This window comes from Macaca nemestrina, chromosome X (genome assembly GCF_043159975.1).
Source record: "Macaca nemestrina isolate mMacNem1 chromosome X, mMacNem.hap1, whole genome shotgun sequence".
Taxonomy (NCBI): domain Eukaryota; kingdom Metazoa; phylum Chordata; class Mammalia; order Primates; family Cercopithecidae; genus Macaca; species Macaca nemestrina.
In genome coordinates this window covers 83,385,800-83,402,264 of record NC_092145.1, presented here as the reverse complement: position 1 = coordinate 83,402,264, position 16,465 = coordinate 83,385,800, and the positions used below count along the sequence as shown (strand labels likewise).

General features: G+C 42.4%; 1 protein-coding gene across 6 annotated transcripts in view; it reads left to right on the top strand.

Annotated features, from left to right (window-relative positions):
* The window catches only part of LOC105476724 (TATA-box binding protein associated factor 1), a 98,654-nt gene that overhangs the window by 8,516 nt on the left and 73,673 nt on the right, over positions 1-16,465 (top strand). For 4 of the 6 annotated variants that reach the window (XM_071088398.1, XM_071088397.1, XM_071088400.1 and 1 more), the window contains 15 exons: positions 536-655; positions 2,628-2,869; positions 3,291-3,509; positions 3,921-4,139; positions 4,504-4,711; positions 6,931-7,107; positions 7,650-7,777; positions 7,871-7,978; positions 8,101-8,274; positions 9,337-9,510; positions 10,029-10,133; positions 12,674-12,874; positions 13,639-13,780; positions 14,140-14,270; positions 14,984-15,064. In XM_071088398.1, the coding sequence (XP_070944499.1) occupies positions 536-655; positions 2,628-2,869; positions 3,291-3,509; positions 3,921-4,139; positions 4,504-4,711; positions 6,931-7,107; positions 7,650-7,777; positions 7,871-7,978; positions 8,101-8,274; positions 9,337-9,510; positions 10,029-10,133; positions 12,674-12,874; positions 13,639-13,780; positions 14,140-14,270; positions 14,984-15,064 (2,429 nt within the window). The remainder of the gene's footprint in view (positions 1-535; positions 656-2,627; positions 2,870-3,290; positions 3,510-3,920; positions 4,140-4,503; positions 4,712-6,930; positions 7,108-7,649; positions 7,778-7,870; positions 7,979-8,100; positions 8,275-9,336; positions 9,511-10,028; positions 10,134-12,673; positions 12,875-13,638; positions 13,781-14,139; positions 14,271-14,983; positions 15,065-16,465) is intronic. The other 2 variants (XM_071088399.1, XM_071088401.1) reach the window with 1 other exon arrangement.

Genomic DNA, 16,465 nt, shown 5'->3' with positions numbered 1-16,465 from the left:
TTCTCCATGTTGTTTAGGCTGGTCTTAAAATTCTGGGCTCAAGCCATCTGCCCATCTTGGCCTCCCAAAGTGCTGGGATTACAGGTGTGAGCCGTCATGCCTGGCCCTCACCTTGCTTTTTTCACTTGTGTGTTCTTAAGGGATATGGATAGTGCTTCATGGGGTACTTTAAATTATTGAGTGGCCCTGTAGTCCCAGCACTTCGGGAGGCTGAGGCGGGCAGATCACGAGGTCAGGAGTTCGAGACCAGCCTGACCGACATGATGAAACCCTGTCTCTACTAAAAATACAAAAATTAGCCAGGCATGGTGGCGCATGCCTATAATCCCACCTACTCAGGAGGCTGAGGCAGGAGAATCACTTGGACTCGGGAGGTGGAGGTTACAGTGAGCTGAGATTGTGCCACTGTACTCCAGCCTGCGCAACAGAGTGAGACTCCATCTTAAAAAAAAAAAAAAAATTGAGTGGCAAGGAAGCTTAAGGCGGTTGTGTAATATTTTGGATATTGAGGAGATCACGTTCTTGGTTTTATTAGATTATGATGAAGATGACTATGATGCTGATTGTGAAGACATTGATTGCAAGTTGATGCCTCCTCCACCTCCACCCCCGGGACCAATGAAGAAGGATAAGGACCAGGATGCTGTTACCGGTGGTAAGTAGAGATTGTCTACTTTTGTGTTAGGAGCAAGTTTCCATTCATAAGTCCAGTCTTGTGGCTCACACATAAGGGACAAACTTAAGCTTATACGAAAGGACAAAACTTCTAGAAATAATTCATACAATCTCAAATTTTTGTATTAAAGGGAAGTTTTAAAACATTTGACCACAGTATTTTAACGTGCTCAATATATAGTAGTTTAGTCAGTGGTTCTCAAATCTGGTTACCCATCAGAATCACTTAGAGTCTTTAAAAAAAAAAAGCAAAAAAACACCAATACCTGACTTTCACCCCTTGAACCTGATTCAGAAGATCTTGGGTAGAGTCCAGGAATTAAATTTAATTAATTAATTAATTTTTTTTTTTTGAGAAAGAGTCTTGCTGTGTTGCCCAGGTTGGAGTGCAGTAGCACGATCTTGGCTCACTGCAACCTCTGCCTCCCGGGTTCAAGTAATTCTTGTGCCTCAGCCTCTAGAGTAGGGGCTGGAACTCCTGACCTCAAGTGATCCTCTTGCCTTGGCCTTCCAAAGTGCTGGGATTACAGGTGTGATCCACTGCGCCCTGCCGAACCCAAGAATTTTAAAGAGTTTCTTAAGTAATTTATGATACAACTGATCTGTATACTGGTATTTAGAAACTACTTGTTTAGATGGCTTTATTTTTAGTGAAGTGGTTAAGTAAGGAAGGTGCCCTGGAATGTTGATAAATCAGATAGTGTCAACTACCAGATATTCGGAGATTTCAAAGGCTGGTAGAGTCTTCAGTGTTTATCTTACCTATTCCTGTAACAGTAACTGTCCTAGGCTTGAAAATTGGGGAAGAGCAGTGTGTTTGATTGACCTGTATGTTGAGGCTTGCATTTACCTAAATTCTTCCTGTTGGAGTTTTAAGCCATTTCTTTTTAACAGTCTGCTAAATGTCAGCTGTTTCATAGATCATCTTTATGCCAAAGAATCTTAATGTTGTCCTGTGGGCTTAAAAAGATGTTCCAGGCCGGGCGCTGTAATTACAGGCTCAAGCCTGTAATCCTAGCACTTTGGGAGGCCGAGACGGGCGGATCACAAGGTCAGCAGATGGAGACCATCCTGGTTAACACGGTGAAACCCCGTCTCTACTAAAAAATACAAAAAACTAGCCGGGCGAGGTGGCAGGCGCCTGTAGTCCCAGCTACTCGGGAGGCTGAGCCAGGAGAATGGCGTAAACCCGGGAGGCGGAGCTTGCAGTGAGCTGAGATCTGGCCACTGCACTCCAGCGTGGGCGACAGAGCTAGACTCCGACTCAAAAAAAAAAAAAAAAAAAGATGTTCCAGCTCATGGGTCTCTGAACTAGGACTACCTGAGTGGTATAAAGTATTACATAATTTTGCTATTGGTCACAACATTGGTTACAATATTGGTTACTTAACAGAAAGTAGGGCCAGGCGTGGTGGCTCACACCTGTAATCCAAGCGCTTTGGGAGGTGGAGACGGGCAGATCATTTGAGGTCAGGAGTTCGAGACCAGCCTGGCCAAGACGGTGAAACCCCGTCTCTACTAAAAATACAAGAATTTAGCCAGCCGTGGTGGTGCATGACTGTAATCCCAGCTACTCAGGAGGCTGAGGCAGGAGAATCACTTGAACCTGGGAGATAGAGGTTTCAGTGAGCTGAGATCTCACCACTGCACTCCAGCCTCTGCGACAGAGCAAGACTCGTCTCAAAAAAAAAACACCAAAAGTAGTAAACCTAGTAATAGTGTTTGTTTTCTCATCACAACCGTAGGGTACCAGGTACGTGGTGAGTTGGGGGATGATGGGAGATAACGAGTTAGAAGAGTTTTCTGGGTTGCATACTAGTATTATGATTTGGGTGCTTGGGCCTATATCTCCTGGCATTGAGCCATGTGTATAGCCTAAAGTGGGTGTTTGCGGAATTCGAGGAAATATATTCACAGTTATATGCCAAAGGGGTTTCTCTTCCTTGTTGCAGTGTCTGAAAATGGAGAAGGCATCATCTTGCCCTCCATCATTGCCCCTTCCTCTTTGGCCTCAGAGAAAGTGGACTTCAGTAGTTCCTCTGACTCAGAATCTGAGATGGGATCTCAGGAAACAACACAGGCAGAATCTGAGGATGGAAAGCTGACCCTTCCATTGGCTGGGATTATGCAACATGATGCCACCAAGCTGTTGCCAAGTGTCACAGAACTTTTTCCAGAATTTCGACCTGGAAAGGTACATTGTATGGAGAATGCCCAGATTGCAAACCACCGACCTCTTCCAAATAATGAGTTTCGTTGTTAAGATGCTGAGTATGGAATAGACCTAAGGGTTTCCTTACTCAGTGACATACTCTTGGCTATATAAGAGTTCTTCACACTGTATTAGGTCTTTTTTTTAAAGTTGTATATATTGATAGTAAATGTGATTTATGCTGTTCTCATTGGAAATTTCCCTGTTACCTTAAAAGAACTAGTCCAAATTATTAAGGAACACTTCTTTACTTTGTTGTTAGATGTTGTAAGTCTGAATGCAACACTCCTTTATTTCTCCTCCGCATTTGAATAGATCTCTCAAGGGCGTTTTCAGGCCCAGATGCTGCTGTTTTCCTATCTGACTTTGAGTCTCTGTCATAGTAATGTATTCTGTGTTCTAGGTGTTACGCTTTCTACGTCTTTTTGGACCAGGGAAGAATGTCCCATCTGTTTGGCGGAGTGCTCGGAGAAAGAGGAAGAAGAAGCACCGTGAGCTGATACAAGAAGAGCAGATCCAGGAGGTGGAATGCTCAGTAGAATCAGAAGTCAGCCAGAAGTCTTTGTGGAACTACGACTACGCTCCACCACCACCTCCAGAGCAGTGTCTCTCTGATGATGAAGTAGGCAAAATGGAGACCTGAGATTAAGGCTTTTGAGAGGAACAAATGAATTCAATGAATTCTCTCTAGTTTATGTCTAAATTGTAAATAACACCATAGCAGATAGAATTCTGTGCTAATTCTCAATGAGTAATCATGGGTTCAATCTCAGCGGCTGCCCCTTCCCTATTGTAAAAGAAAAATGTTTGGTGGGGTAGGCGGGGATGAGAGGGATAGATGGTGATATGCTGCTGAATAAGGTTTGATCGATAGGCGGAATGTGCTATGATACATCTCCATTGTTTACATTCTAACTCCAGGTAAATCATCCTCAGTTTGTCTAAGTTCCCCTCCTGACTGTTAACTCTCTATAGCCTTAGGACAGCTGGGATCAGGAAATTCTCCCTGCTCTACTTCTTTTTTCTGTTACAGATCACAATGATGGCTCCTGTGGAGTCCAAATTTTCCCAATCAACTGGAGATATAGATAAAGTGACAGATACCAAGCCAAGAGTGGCTGAGTGGCGTTATGGGCCTGCCCGACTGTGGTACGATATGCTGGGTGTCCCTGAAGATGGCAGTGGGTTTGACTATGGCTTCAAACTGAGAAAGACAGAACATGAACCTGTGATAAAATCTAGAATGATAGAGGTGAGCAACACTGGTATGTAAGAAAGGAATCAGTGTACTCAGGTCCTATTACTTTTACTAACTTTACTTTTTAATTTGGGAGATATTGGGTGGAGTTTCTTTAGTGGGAGATTGAGGTGTCTCAGCCTTTTATTTGGTATGGTATATCACCCTGGTAGCTAGGTCCTATACTAAGGATTCTGTTTGTGAAGTGAGTGCTGTGCCAGACTAGGAGTGGGAAGAGGCAAATATTCCTCTGTTATCAAGTGGTTGTTTCAAGTAAAGGACCGCTTACGATGTGTCTGTATCTCTAATGTGGAATTTGGAGTGTAAACTTTGACCAGTGACCAATCGAGGGTGTGTTTTTTCTTCCCTACTTACCCAGGAATTTAGGAAACTTGAGGAAAACAATGGCACTGATCTTCTGGCTGATGAAAACTTCCTGATGGTGACACAGCTGCATTGGGAGGATGATATCATCTGGGATGGGGAGGATGTCAAACACAAAGGGACAAAACCTCAGCGTGCAAGCCTAGCAGGCTGGCTTCCTTCTAGCATGACTAGGAATGCGATGGCTTACAATGTTCAGCAAGGTGTGCTTCTGTGCTAGCTGTGTCCAGCATATACTGCCCTTAATCTTAGTCACCATAAGTGGGCTTAGCTGTGTGTGTGTTTTTTTGTTTTTTTTGTTTTTTTTTGAGAGAGAGTTTCGCTCTTGTTGCCCAGGATGGAGTGCAATGGTGCAATCTCGGCTCACTGCAACCTCCGCCTCCCGGGTTCAAGCGATTCTCCTGCCTCGGCCTCTGGAGTGGCTGGGATTACAGGCATGTACCACCATGCCTGACTAATTTTTGTATTTTTAGTAGAGACGGAGTTTCTCCATGTTGGTCAGGCTGGTCTCGAACTCCCGACCTCAGGTGATCCACCCGCCTCAGCCTCCCAAAGTGCTGGAATTACAGGTATGAGCCACCACACCTGGCCTGAAGTTAAAGATCTTTCTGAACTATAACAGTACTTTATAGTATATTTTTGTTTCCCAAGTCCCTTTGTATTTAGAATTCTAGTTTCCTTTTTTTCTCCTTAAATAGGTTTGTGTGTTTTTTTTTAAGGTATGCCATGATTCATGTAAAACACTTTGAAAATACAGTATAGTGTTAAAAAAAAAGTCACTGGTAATCTATCTGGAGATTATCAACTGTTAATTTTTGGTGTATTTTCAGTGTTCTCTGTGTGTATGTAGTTGAGCTCATTTCTATATGTACAGTTTTTGTGTATTGTGCTTTTCACTTAATAAATATTTTTCTCTCTTTCATTTTTTATTATTTATTATTGAGACAGGGCCTCACTTTGTTGCCCAGACTAGTTTCAAACTCCTGGACTCAAGCGATCTTCCTGCCTTGGCCTCCCAGAGTGCTGAGATTACAAGCAAGAACCACCCAACCCAGCCACATAAATATTATTGTGTTCTTTATAAAAATGTTTAATGACATGGGAAACTCATTCATTTTATTTTAATTAAATTATTATTTTTTTTGTAGAGGTAGAGTCTTATATGTTGCTCAGGCTGGACTCCTGGGCTCAGGTGATCCTCCTGCCTCAGCCTCTCAAGTAGCCGAGACTTGAGGTGCACACCACCACACCTGGCTTGAGAAACTCATTTTAAATGGAAAGAAAGAAGATATGAAACAACATATATGATATCCTATTAGTGTAAATGAAAAAAAGCAGACTGCATAAACATAGAAAGCTGGATTACTTCTACATTTTGGAGGAAAAACAAAATTTTTTTTTTTTTTTTTTGAGAAAACAGTCTCTGTTGCCCAGGGTGCAATGTGTTGGCGTGATCTTGGCTCACTGCAACATCCGCCTCCCACGTTGAAGTGATTCTTGTGCCTCAGCCTCCCGAGTAGCTGGAATTATAGGTGTGCACCACTGTGCTCAGATAATTTTTGTATTTTTAGTAGAGATGGGGTTTCACCAGATTGGCCAGGCTGGTCTTGAACTCCTGACCTCAAGTGATCTGCCTGCCTTGGCCTCTTAAAGTCCTGGGATTATAGGCGTGAGCCACCGCACCCGGATACAAAAATGTCTGATTTTTAAAACCTAAGAAATAGGTTTTTTCCTTTCCATTCTGCCCACTTTATGGGTTGTGTAGTATTATTATGAATGTTTCATAATTTACTGATACATGTTGCATTTGTTAATAAAATTTATTACCATTTATTGTTAGCATACTTTACCATATCATTCACTATAAGCAATTCCTTCTTAAACATTTAGGTTATTTAAATTTCAACTATTGTAAACAGTGTTGCAATGAACATTTTTGACTGCAACATTGTTTTATTTTTATTTATTTTTTGAGACAGAATTTCACTCTTGTTGCCCAGGCTGGAGTGCAATGGCACGATCTCAGATCACTGCAACCTTTGCCTCCCAGGTTTGAGTGATTGTCCTGCCTCAGCCTCCTGAGTAGCTGGGATTACAGGCATGTGCCACCACACCCAGCTAAGTTTTGTATTTTTTGTAAAGATGGGGTTTCTCCATATTGGTCAGGTTGGTCTTGAACTCCTGACCTGAAGTGATCCACCTGCCTTGGCCTCCCAAAATGCTGTGATTACAGGTGTGAGCCACCGCGCCCAGCCTGCAACGTTATTTTAAAGTGAGAAATGCGCTGTGTAGGTTCCTTTTCAGTGGGCACATGAGTAACTCACATTACTCATGTTACTCATAAAAAATCTTTGCCAGAATCTTGATTGAAAGGGGCATAAATGTTTTCTCTGTTACTATTTCCTCCTTGCGCTTTGACTAGGTTTTGCAGCCACCCTTGATGATGACAAACCTTGGTACTCCATTTTTCCCATTGACAATGAGGATCTGGTGTATGGACGCTGGGAGGACAATATCATTTGGGATGCTCAGGCCATGCCCCGGCTGTTGGAACCTCCTGTTTTGACACTTGATCCCAATGATGAGAACCTCATTTTGGGTATATTACTGGCAGAGGCCAGTGTTCCTTCTCCTTTGACAACTTGCTGTTAATGTCAACAGGCAGGAGGAAATCAGAAGGGTTGGAGAAGATTAGGACTAGAAACTTATAGGTAGTGGCTTGAAAGAGCAAAGTTTTGGCTGTTTATATTTGTGTATATGCTTAGGGAACACTCATGTAGGAATATTGGAAAGTTGCAACTTTGAGATGTCAGGAGCATAGTTTGTTCCGTTAGTGAATCATGGACTGGAAACTTCTAGGTAGCAGTTTCAGAGAGAGCAAAGTTGTAGCTGTTAGTTTTTAATTTGTGTATTCCCTAGGGAAAACTCATGTAGGAATGTCAGTAGTACCTTTGAGATGTCAAGCATGTAGTTCAGTTAGTAAATCATGGACTAGAAGTTACCTGGGGTGGGATGAAAGATCTAGTTAATAACTTCATTGGGACATCCATCACCTTAAAAAAGAAGAAAACGGGATACTTGTCTGTAGGAAAGGTGAATCTTCAGGGAGAGCAACTCAAGTGATTTTTGTTTTATTCTCAGAAATTCCTGATGAGAAGGAAGAGGCCACCTCTAACTCCCCCTCCAAGGAGAGTAAGAAGGAATCATCTCTGAAGAAGAGTCGAATTCTCTTAGGGAAAACAGGGGTCATCAAGGAGGAACCACAGCAGGTGTGTGAAGAAAAAAGGGGCTTGGCGTTTAGAGGAACAAAGGTAATAGAGAAGGATAGTCTGACCAAGATTTGTTTGATTATCTATCATTAGAACATGTCTCAGCCAGAAGTGAAAGATCCGTGGAATCTCTCCAATGATGAGTATTATTACCCCAAGCAACAGGGTCTTCGAGGCACCTTTGGAGGGAATATTATCCAGGTACAAATAGTGTCTTTTCTGTGGTAGAGGAGAACCCCATGACTTTGTTCTGACGGAGGATATGGGAAAATCTTGCTTAGGCTGGAATTAGCTAATTTTAACCCTTCTATTTCCTGTTTTAGCATTCAATTCCTGCTGTGGAATTACGGCAGCCCTTCTTTCCCACCCACATGGGGCCCATCAAACTCCGGCAGTTCCATCGCCCACCTCTGAAAAAGTACTCATTTGGTGCACTGTCTCAGCCAGGTCCCCACTCAGTCCAACCTTTGCTAAAGCACATCAAAAAAAAGGCCAAGGTATAATTGAATTCTGGTTAGAAAACAGCTATAAAGGATATTGGGGTATAAATTAGGGAAATGTACCAGATATTAGATTCTATCAGGGACTTGGTTACTTTCTCAGATGTGATAGAATGTTATTTTTTATTTTTTTTTTTTTTGAGACGGAGTCTCGCTCTGTCGCCCAGGCTGGAGTGCAGTGGCGCGATCTCGGCTCACTGCAAGCTCCGCCTCCCGGGTTCACGCCATTCTCCTGCCTCAGCCTCCCGAGTAGCTGGGACTACAGGCGCCCACAACCGCGCCTGGCTAATTTTTTGTATTTTTAGTAGAGACGGGGTTTCACCGTGGTCTCGATCTCCTGACCTTGTGATCCGCCCGCCTCGGCCTCCCAAAGTGCTGGGATTACAGGCGTGAGCCACCGCGCCCGGCCGATAGAATGTTATTTTATTTATTTAGGAGAATGTCTTTATTGTTAGGTGATGCTGTGAAAATATTTAAAGGTGAGGTGTCACAATGACTGCATCTTTCAAAAACCATCCAGCAAAGTCTATAGAAAGGTAAAGGTTAAAAAAAAGGCAAAATATAAACAGCAATGTGGGATAAGTGTTCGTAGTACAGTAGTCCTTAGGTATCTCTGGGAGATTGGTTCTAGGACCTCCTCTGGATACCAAAATCTTTAGATGTTCCAGTTTCTGATATAATAGCATAATATTTGCACATAACCTATGCACATCCTCTCCTATACTTTAAATCACCTCTAGATTACTTATATTGGAGTAGATGCTATGTGAACGGTTGTTACACTGTTATTGTTTAGGGAATAATGACAAGACAAGTCTGTACCTGTTCAGCACAGATGCAGTTGTATTTTCTGAATATTTTCTATCTATGGTTGGTTGAATTCACGGATGCAGAACCATACATGGATATGGAGGGCTGACTGTACTATTGTTTGGACTTTACAGTAGTTTGAAAAATAGGTAAAATCTTTTTGGTGTGTTTGTCTCAGATTGAACAACATCATTGTGTGTAGTAGTTATCCTGTCAGGAGCTAGATGGTATTTTCTTTGTTCTGGACAGATGAGAGAACAAGAGAGGCAAGCTTCAGGTGGTGGAGAGATGTTTTTTATGCGCACACCTCAGGACCTCACAGGCAAAGATGGAGATCTTATTCTTGCAGAATATAGTGAGGAAAATGGACCCTTAATGATGCAGGTTGGCATGGCAACTAAGATAAAGAACTATTATAAACGGGTGAGTCTCTGCTCAGAGAATTTTTTTCCACACATAACTCTGCTTATGCTTCCATAAACTTTTATGTACAAACTTTTTGTTATTAACATAGCTGTAGTTAGACAAACTGCAAACTTATATACAAACTTTTTGTTATTAACATAGCTGTAGTTAGAGATCTACTGGTAATCTGTGAACATATACCATAAATTGCGTGGGAGAAAGGAGTGGTACCTGTTTTGTAGTTAAAACATGTTGAGCATCTCAAACCTCAAAATTCGAAGTAAAAATCCAAAACTTTTTGAGCACTACTAACATGATACTCAAATGAAATACTCATTGGAGCATATTGGATTTCCAGATTTGGGATGCCCAACTGTTAAGTATAATGCAACTATTCCAAAATCCAAAACACTTCTGGTCACAAACATTTGGATGAGGGATACTCAACATGTGTTAGTAAAGTGCTATGCTCATATTGTGTAGGATTATTGATTATATTCTGTGATTAATAACTGGGTCTTCTGTGTTCCTTTTAGAAACCTGGAAAAGATCCTGGAGCACCAGATTGTAAATATGGGGAAACTGTTTACTGCCATACATCTCCTTTCCTGGGCTCTCTCCATCCTGGCCAATTACTGCAGGTGAGGAATTCTTTCCTGTTTTTACTGTTAACTAAGGAAATTGATAAATGAGGAGCCAGTCAGCTCAGAAAGAACTATTATAATTTTAGTTGATTGAGATGCTTTAATATTAAGTACAAAGAAGATAAGTATAATCCAAAAATGTTTTAAAGAAATCTTTTTCTTAAAACTGGCTGTAAATTGTGTTGTTCTTAGGCTAAATGTAAAATAGGTTTTTAAAAATACACACTGGTAAGCTCAGTAACATCTGGGAAGCATAAGGAAGTCAACCTAGGATGAATTTACTATAATTTATGAATATTTAATTTTTGTGTATAAAATTGATAACATTTTGATCATATTAGCTGTGGTTATTGTGAATATTGAACCACACCTGAACTGTGCCATCTGCAGTCCCCAGCCATAGTGAAATGCCTTTTTTTCCTCCTTTATTCTAATGGGTATAAAGAGGCCCTCTTGTAACAGCTTTTATATATTCAAGGGGGGAAGTATGGTGGTCCACAAATGATGTGGAAAATCTCTAGCACTGTCCTATCTTTTTTTTCTCCATTTCATTTCTCTTGGCAATCTTAACCATTTGTCCTACTCTTATACCTAGTTTATTCTACTGTTGTTATCCTTTACTCTCCTAAAACGTCTGCAAAACTCAGTTTTTTTCTTTATCCTTTACATCCATAGTCTATTGCCTACCAGATTTTTAGTATCATCTTTGTATTGTTCTTCTCCTTTTCCTGAAACTTTCTGTTGAGGCTTTCTACCAGTTCAGCCTCTTCTTTTGTGTCTACTTTTGTAGTCTCTTAAAGATCTTTTTTTTTTTTTTTTGAGACGGAGTCTTGCTCAGTCGCCCAGGCTGGAGTGCAGTGGCGTGGTCTTGGCTCACTGCAAGCTCCGCCTCCCGGGTTCACGCCGTTCTCCTGCCTCAGCCTCCCAAGTAGCTGGGACTACAGGCGCCCACCACCACGCCCGGCTAATTTTTTGCATTTTTAGTAGAGACGGGGTTTCACAGTGTTAACTAGGATGGTCTCAATCTCCTGACCTTGTGATCCACCCGCCTCGGCCTCCCAAAGTGCTGGGATTACAGGCAGGAGCCACCGCGCCCGGCTCTTAAAGATCTTTTTCTGGCCGAGTGCAGTGGCTCACGCCTGTAATCCCAGCACTTTGGGAGGCCGAGGTGGGCGAATTACCTGAGGTCAGGAGTTCGAGACCAGTCTGACCAACATGGAGAAACTCTGTTTCTACTAAAAATACAAAATTAATCGGGTGTGGTGGCACATGCCTGTAATCCCAGCTACTTGGGAGGCTGAGGCAGGAGGATCACTTGAACCCAGGAGGCGGAGGTTGCAGTGAGCCGAGATCGCGCCATTGCACTCCAGCCTGGGCAACAAGAGTGAAACTCCATCTCAAAAAAAAAAAAAAGATCTTTTTCTGTATTCTGTAATTCTTTTTCTGTGTTCTTCTGTAATTCTTTTTCTGCCTGTATTTCACATTTAGAATTTTCTTTCCACACTCAGTGATGTTCTTCCCTCTTTCTGTCTACTCTTCTGATTTTCGGCAAAGGCTTTCCTTAGTCTCAGGCTTCTTATGACAGTTGATCCCTATCTTGCCTCTACTTAAACTGGCTTAGATGTTTCTGTTCAGCTGTCCTCTGCCCTACTGTCTTGTGTTTTCCTTTTTTTTTTCCAGCCTGTTCTGTCTAGCACCCTTTATACTTCATTGGTTGTTTTATGATTTGTTTGGAGACAGGGTCTGGCTCTGTCACCCAGGCTGGAGTGCAGTGGCACGATCTTGGCTCACTACAACTTCTGCCTCCTGGGCTCAAGCCATCCTCCCACCTCAGCTTCCCAAGTAGATGGGACAACAGGTGCATGCCACCACATCCAGCTAATTATTGTATTTTCTGTAGAAATGGGATTTTGTCATGTTGCCCAGGCTGGTCTTGAACTCCTGAGGTCAAGTGATCTACCCACTTCGGCCTCCCATAGTGCTGGGATTACAGGCATGAGCCACCGTGCCCAGCGTTGTTTTATTTTTTAATTAGTTCACTAATTTATCCAACAAATGTTGCTCTCACCTGTTGTGTGTCGGGCTACACTGTGGTCTAGAGTAGTAGTGTAATACTTGGTACATTATTAAGTGATTTTCATATGTAATCTTCGTAGCAGTCCTGTGAGGTATGGGCATTTTTAAGTACCTCTGTTTTGTAGATGAGGAAAACTAAGCTTAGATATGTTAAATAGCTTAAATAGACTTGTTAAAAAGCTTAAATAGACATGTTAAATAATATAGGTAATGGCAGAGCTAGCATCATCTGAATTCACTTCCTGTATTTTCTCCCCTACTGACTCTGAAAGATAGATAGTGGATGAAAAATTGTTTAATCACATTTGATAATCCATATTTTAATTTATTTGTATTACTGGATAGACTTTAGATGGCATAATGAAGATGGAGAGCAATAAGCTTGATTTTTCTTTCTCAGCAGTTGACTGAATTTCCTGGGGCTACTCTGTACATAATTTTTGTGTTTTTACTTTTGTTAGGCATTTGAGAACAACCTTTTTCGTGCTCCAATTTATCTTCATAAGATGCCAGAAACTGATTTCCTGATCATTCGGACAAGACAGGGATACTATATTCGGGAATTAGTGGATATTTTTGTGGTTGGCCAGCAGTGTCCCTTGTTTGAAGTTCCTGGGCCTAACTCCAAAAGGGCCAATACACATATTCGAGACTTTCTACAGGTAAGAATGGGAGGATAGGGAGGGGGTTGGGTTGTATATAGAAAGGGTATGTTGGGGCTGGGCACCGTCGCTCACGGCTGTAATCTCAGCACTTTGGGAGGCCGAGGCGAATGGATCACTTGAGGTCAGGAGTTCGAGACCAACCTGACCAACATGGTGAAACCCTATCTCTACTAAAAATACAAAAATTAGCCGGGCGCGGTGACTCACACCTGTAATCCCAGCACTTTGGGAGGCCAAGGCGGGCAGATCACCTGAGGTCGGAAGTCTGAGACCAGCCTGACCAACATGGAGAAACCCCATCTCTACTAAAAATAGAAAATTAGCCAGGTGTGGTGGCACATGCCTATAATCCCAGCTACTCAGGAGGCTGAGGCAGGAGAATCGCTTGAACCCAGGAGGCGGAGGTTGCAGTGAGCCGAGATCGCAGCATTGCACTCCCCCCTGGGCAACAAGAGTGAAACAGTCTCCAAAAAAAAAAAAAAAAAATTTAGCTGGGGCGTGGTGGTGTACACCTATGGTCCCAGCTACTCTGGAGGCTGAGGCAGGAAAATCACTGGAGCCGGGAGGCAGAGGTTGCAGTGAGCACTGCACTCCACTCTGGGTGACAGAGTGAGTCTCCGTCTCAGAAAAAGTGGGGTGTGTGGCTTTGGGAGCACATCAGGAAAGATGAAAATACATTAGAGCTTAGCAAGGGAAGAGGCCCTAGTGAGGACTTTCATCCTTTTCTTTGCCAACTAAAATACACTTGGTTTGTTGGGCAGGTTTTTATTTACCGCCTTTTCTGGAAAAGTAAAGATCGGCCACGGAGGATACGAATGGAAGATATAAAAAAAGCCTTTCCTTCCCATTCAGAAAGCAGCATCCGGAAGAGGCTAAAGCTCTGCGCTGACTTCAAACGCACAGGTCATCCGTTGTGACTAGTTATTTGACTACCTTTTTCCAAGAAAAGAATTTTGATGGCTTTGAGTTAAAGGATAAGCATATAGTTAATAAAATAGAAATTGATGGCCGTTGAAAGGCGGTAGCAGATCTTCTAACGCTCTGGTTGCTTTTTTGAATTTGGCTGCCAGGAAGTTTAATGTGATTGTTGGATATCTTCTATGAGTTGTAGGAAACTTAGCAGCTGGGGTTTTCTTGGCCAGTCATGCCAACTGTGGCTAGGCCTGTTACAGTTTTGGTTTACTGTCCCTGTTGCTGTCAATAAATATCAGGGCCTTTGGAATTCAGAATGGTCTCATTCTCTATGTGTATGTCTTTTCCAGGGATGGACTCAAACTGGTGGGTGCTTAAGTCTGATTTTCGTTTACCAACGGAAGAAGAGATCAGAGCTATGGTGTCACCAGAGCAGTGCTGTGCTTATTATAGCATGATAGCTGCAGAGCAACGACTGAAGGTGAACACCTTCCTCTCAGACACCACTTATGCCTGTGGTTTTTTTTTTTCCTCCCCCCCAGAGAGATGAGAGAGAGACTCTCTCTCTCGCTGGCTTAGGGAGGATGGTTACTAGATTATTACCAATTACTAAAAAGTTGAATTTGTGTAAATTACTTCCTATGTACATCAGTTCTGGAGAAAAACTGCAGTGTAGCTGAATATCAGTGGGAAGGCATAACCAGGAACTTTGGGCATATTGTTTTGCTTTGAAAATGGTGACTGGGTGACTTTAATCTCTTCTTTGCAAGATAAGCATATAAGCAGGGAAAGTACTTGTCAGCCTCTCGGGTAGGCAGAGATGATGATGGTGCTGAATGTGTGGTTTAGAGAAGCACAGAATTCTTATAAGGCCGAAAGAGAAAAGGTCCAGCTGGGGTGGGACAGCACAGCTCTGTCCCACTGAGTTAATGAGTCTCAGTTATTGAGCATCTCTGTTCAGCTTGCTTATGGGCTGTAACTATCTGTACATCAGCTAGTAAGCTCTTTGGCATGTGGTAATGTATCTTCTCATAGCTTAAGGATGTACCATGGTGCTAGATATAGTGAAGACTTTATGGAATCCATCTATGCAAAATAGGCTTTGGTATTTTGTACTTGTGTTCAGTAAAAAAAAAAACTTGTGCTTTGTGTTTTTTAACTGACTGATTTATGCATGGATCTGTCCTCTTCCAGGATGCTGGCTATGGTGAGAAATCCTTTTTTGCTCCAGAAGAAGAAAATGAGGAAGATTTCCAGATGAAGATTGATGATGAAGTAAGGCTTTATACTAGTTTGTATTAGTCATTAATACATTTCATTTATCCTTTTAAAAGAGACAGCTTTATTGAGATAAAATTAAGATACAATAAACTGTACACATTTAAAGTATACTATTTCATGTTCTTGCTTTATTCATGCCAGAAAAAATGATGTGATATATCAAATACTGTACTTTATATGATATGGTTTTTTTCTTTTTCTTTTTTTTTTTTTTTTACGGAGTCTTGCTCTGTCGCCCAGGCTGGAGTGCAGTGGTGGCGGGTCCTCGACTCACTGCAACCTTCACCTCCCGGGTTCCCGCGATTCTTGCGATTCTCCTGCCTCAGCCTCTCAAGTAGCTGAATTACAGTTGCATGCCACCATGCCCAGCTAGTTTTTTGTATTTTTAGTAGAGACGGGGTTCCACCATGTTGACCAGACTGGTCTCGAACTCCTGACCTTAAGTGATCCTCGTGCCTTGGCCTCCCAAAAGTGCTGGGATTACAGGCATGAGCCACTGCGCCTGGCAGGATTTTCATTTCTTCTAGAAAAAAGACTGACCTGATTTATAAGACTCCACATGATTTTGACCTTGCATATTAATCTGACCTCTTTTCATCTTCTGTCACTGCCTGTCTTATATTCTAAGCTCCAACCATACCGAAGTTCATTCAGTTTCCTAAATTTCTCTCCCCTTCCAGAATTTTGCAACTGTTATGTCTTCTGTGGAGATATTTTTTCTCCACTCTGCCATTTGACTCTCATCTACAAGTTATTTTCTCTGGGAAGCTTTCCTGGACTTTTCCCCTCATTCCACCCTAAGTTTCGATTGGATGATAATTCTCCTTTCATTATGTACATATAGTACCCCTTTACTTTTTTTTTTCCCCAAGACAGGGTCTTGCTCTGTTGCCCAGGCTGTACTGTGGTGAGATCACAGCTCACTGTAGCCTTGAACTCCTGGGCTCAAACAGTCCTTCTACCTCAGCCTCCCGAGTAGCTGGGACAACAAGCACACACCACGATACCCAGCTAATAGTTTAAATTTTTTGTAGAAATGGGGTCTCACGGCCGGGCATGGTGGCTCATGCCTGTAATCCCAGCACTTTGGGAGGCCAAGGCGGGTGGATCACCTGAGGTCAGGAGTTCAAGACCAGCCTGGCCAACATGGTGAGACCCTGTCTCTACTAAAAATACAAAATTAGCTGGGCGTGGTGGCGCATGCCTGTAATCCCAGCTACTTGGGAGGCTGAGGCAGGAGAATCACTTGAACCTGGGAAGTGGAGGTTGCAGGGAGCCGAGACCACGCCATTGTACTCCAGCCTGGACTAAAAGAACGAATCTCCGTCTCAAAAAAAAAAAAAAAGAAAGAAAGAAATGGGGTCTTACTGTGTTGCCCAGGCTGATCTTGAACTC